This window comes from Cyberlindnera jadinii, assembly GCF_001661405.1.
Source record: "Cyberlindnera jadinii NRRL Y-1542 unplaced genomic scaffold CYBJAscaffold_37, whole genome shotgun sequence".
Taxonomy (NCBI): domain Eukaryota; kingdom Fungi; phylum Ascomycota; class Saccharomycetes; order Phaffomycetales; family Wickerhamomycetaceae; genus Williopsis; species Williopsis jadinii.
In genome coordinates, this window is record NW_017963688.1 from 1 (window position 1) to 3164 (window position 3164).

Below are 3164 nucleotides of genomic sequence, written 5' to 3' on the forward strand. Positions count from 1 at the left end.
GTATGACTCTGAGCAGTTCTTGACTTGACGTTTGTTGGCTTGATGTCCTCCTCTTTATCCTCATCATCTGCATCATCATTTGTGTCGAGCAAAAGAATATCCATCTCCGAGTACACCATAGATTTCAACAGAACTGGCAAGATCTTTGACAAGAGATCTGTACTCAATCTCTCTGCAAAATCAGAACCTGCTAATGAGAAAAGGAACTCACAGGCTTCCAATTGAACTTCTTCTTCTGTTTCATTTTCGATAGAGTGAAGAGAGTAGTTAATGACTCCTTCCAGATGTGGAGTGAGCTTGTCCGGTCTCGTCTCCAGGATACCAATAAAGGCAGAACAGACGTTTTTTCTAACGTCTTTGTCTTCATCTGTTGCGAGTTGAAACAATCTTCCTAGAAAATCGTCCAAATGAACCAAGAAACCCTGTGTTTGCAATGGAACAAACTGGTTCAAGGAAAACAGTGCATTGGCCCTGACTTTTGGTGATGAGGAAGCTGTAAGTTGGATGAACTGGGGAACCATGAAATCTAACGGTCTCTGTCCATTGTACTCGGTATCCAATATATGACTGGAATCTTCACAAATCTTCGCCAATGCACCAGTTGCACCTTCTTGTGCCAGAACATCACCATTCTGAGCCAGCTCCAAGAGCTGTGGCAATGCATTAGGCCATTGTTTCACACCTAGAGCGGCAAATATCGTTGTGATGACATTACCTGTGATATTTCTAACCAGCGTGTTCTGTGCTAACAAGCCTTTGAATACGTTTGACAAGAGGTACTCATTATCACCGAGATGGAAATCTCTACGCAGATCATTCTTGAGTGTAACACCGGAGGCTGCTCGAATCTCAGCGGGTGTATCTGATTCTTCCACCAAGATGAACAACAAATAATTGGTGAAATCATCCAATTGTTTACCTTGTGACAGAGCTTCGGTAGCCTGATGACGCACCTGAGCTGAGGCCGACAGCGTTGCTGCAAGCACTTGCTTCAGCTGCGACACAACCTCTGGAGAAGGAACCCACGACATATCGCTTTGGCTAACGGGTGGTAACAAACTGTTGGACCGAAGGTGATGGTTTTTAGGTCTTAATTTTTTTTTTGAAGATGCGATGAGATGCCGTTTTTTTTTTTTTTTTGCTTTGTTTGTTTTTGGTAAACACACACATGTTCTTCGCCACGGTAGGCGCCACACGCTGGAGCATGCTTACGTAACCGGCTTATTATAATGATACCTATTATAATATTATATAATGTGAACAAGTGTAGACCTTACAATAAATGGTTCTTGTAGTAAATAACGTAGAGTTCATGATAATTCCATATGTAATGCCTTCAGCTTTTGACTTAGTTCATCCATCTTGCCGAACGGTAATCTGAACATCTCCTCAACTTGTGGATTAATAGGTATCGTTTCCGGTACCTGTTCATGCAATTTTGGTACCTGAAGTACTTCTAATGAAGAGCTTGCAGTGCTGTCAGACCGAGTACATCCCAGACTAACATTAGAGTTAGAATTCGTTGAGTTCGTGAGCATTGAGAGGTTTTTGGTTTTGGTATTTTTGAGCTCTATAGGTGGAGATAGCCTGTTGTGGTTGTAGTCCGTGGTGATCGTAACGTCTTCTTCCTCTTCGGTTGAACTCCCCGACGCTCTGGTGGTTTCCATTTCCTCATTGATCAGGTCGTCTAGCATTTGCATGCTCTTTGCAATATCCCTGGTTCTCCTCGACTGTGGGATGTTACCACGTCTTTCATAGTCTTCAGGACTGTCAGGCACAGATTTCCGTGCGTATTTATTCAAGTTTGGTGTATCTCCTGGCGAATCCATCTCTGAAGAGGATGGGGAATATGTACCTATTGAGCCCGATCCATTCGAGTTGATGAAAAATGCTTGTGGTTGTGAGAGAGGACTTTCAATTTCCGGGTCAAAGCCGTCACTCAATTTTTTATTCTGATTCTTCTTCAGTACCAATGGGGGCACAACAAAGTCTGAGCCCAATGCATCACTATTGGTCTCGATGAACGCTTCATCACGTTCCAAATCTGTCGGCAGTATTCCAAAATGACCATCATCTTTCACAGAGATGAGCTCATCAATTGAAGCATCACTTAGTTCTTCTTCTTCTTCGGGGTATGGCTCTCTTTCAGTAACTGTAACTTCCTCAGAAAATGTCACAGATTTATTTCTAGACCTGTCCATCGATCTATCCATGAAGATCTGCAACGTCTCCTTGGAGGATCTCTCCATCTCTTCATTTTTCCAACAGTTCAGTCTTGCCAGCCTCTCGTCGTATGTCTCCAGGCACTCAGCAGGTGCAAATCCGATGCTAGAGTCCTTCTCCTTCCTTACAAGCCACCAATATGAGTCCTGGTCGTTTAACAGAACCACCGCATCGTCCCTCTCAAGCTCGCAGTGAGATGGATCATCACCTTTGAAGGCGTACAGCGCATAGAGCTTGTCTGGATGTAACTCCTTGGGCGGCGGAAGAGGATCCTCTATCACATAGTCGTTGAAGTCATCCTCCTCGTTGTTGTCAAGCGACAGGTTCTTGGTTCTGATTTTCAACATTTGATCTTGCGGCTTACCGTTCTCTCTTGTGATCACCACGCTTCCTTCACTCCCTGAGACGCTTGATCCCGTTGAAGGAACGCGTTTTTTCTCCGTCAGCGTGTCATCCTTGAGCAAGTCTGCCCTCGTGGTCAACAAGGCATGAAGAGCTTCCGCAGACATTGGGCTCGTTCAACTGGACTCCCCTATCTGCTCCCGTGTCCCTTGTTGTGTGTATATCTGTCTATTAGATTTTGGCGTGATTCGCGTCTTTTTCCCCCCTCTATCACTTTGTCCAAAATTTTCTCGTAGTTTTTGTCTCCGGACTTTTCTTGTCTTTGTTTCTGTCTCTGTCCCTGTCTCCACGCCAACGACAACCTCAGCGTCAGGGGTTTGCACCTTGTGGTGAATCTACACGGGCAGTCTCTGGAACCGTCTTCAGATATTCCGACTATTCGTAGAAAACGATGTAGTTTCTACACAGTGTTCTTTTTTCTCTCTCTCTTTGACGCAAGAATTGAGGATCCCGTAGCCCTGTTAAGCTGTATGTCCCAGGGCCCTTGTTTCACTGGACAATTCTGCTTAGATCTGTCGATTTTTGGCGTACCTGGCATG

At 44.7% G+C, this 3164-nt stretch overlaps 2 protein-coding genes across 2 annotated transcripts; both read right to left on the minus strand.

Moving 5' to 3' along the window:
• Nucleotides 1-371: 371 nt before the first annotated feature.
• CYBJADRAFT_113905 (ARM repeat-containing protein) lies at nt 372-1031 on the minus strand (the record flags this gene model as incomplete). The annotated part of the gene is made up of 1 exon (XM_020212149.1): nt 372-1031. A coding segment is annotated over one exon (660 nt), but the record flags the coding sequence as incomplete, so codon positions are not given.
• A 256-nt stretch (nt 1032-1287) lies between these two features.
• CYBJADRAFT_192630 (SH3 domain-containing protein) lies at nt 1288-3164 on the minus strand. The gene has a single exon (XM_020217452.1). The coding sequence runs from the start codon at nt 2730-2732 to the stop codon at nt 1311-1313; it is 1422 nt and encodes a 473-aa protein (XP_020067653.1). The 5' UTR covers nt 2733-3164; the 3' UTR covers nt 1288-1310.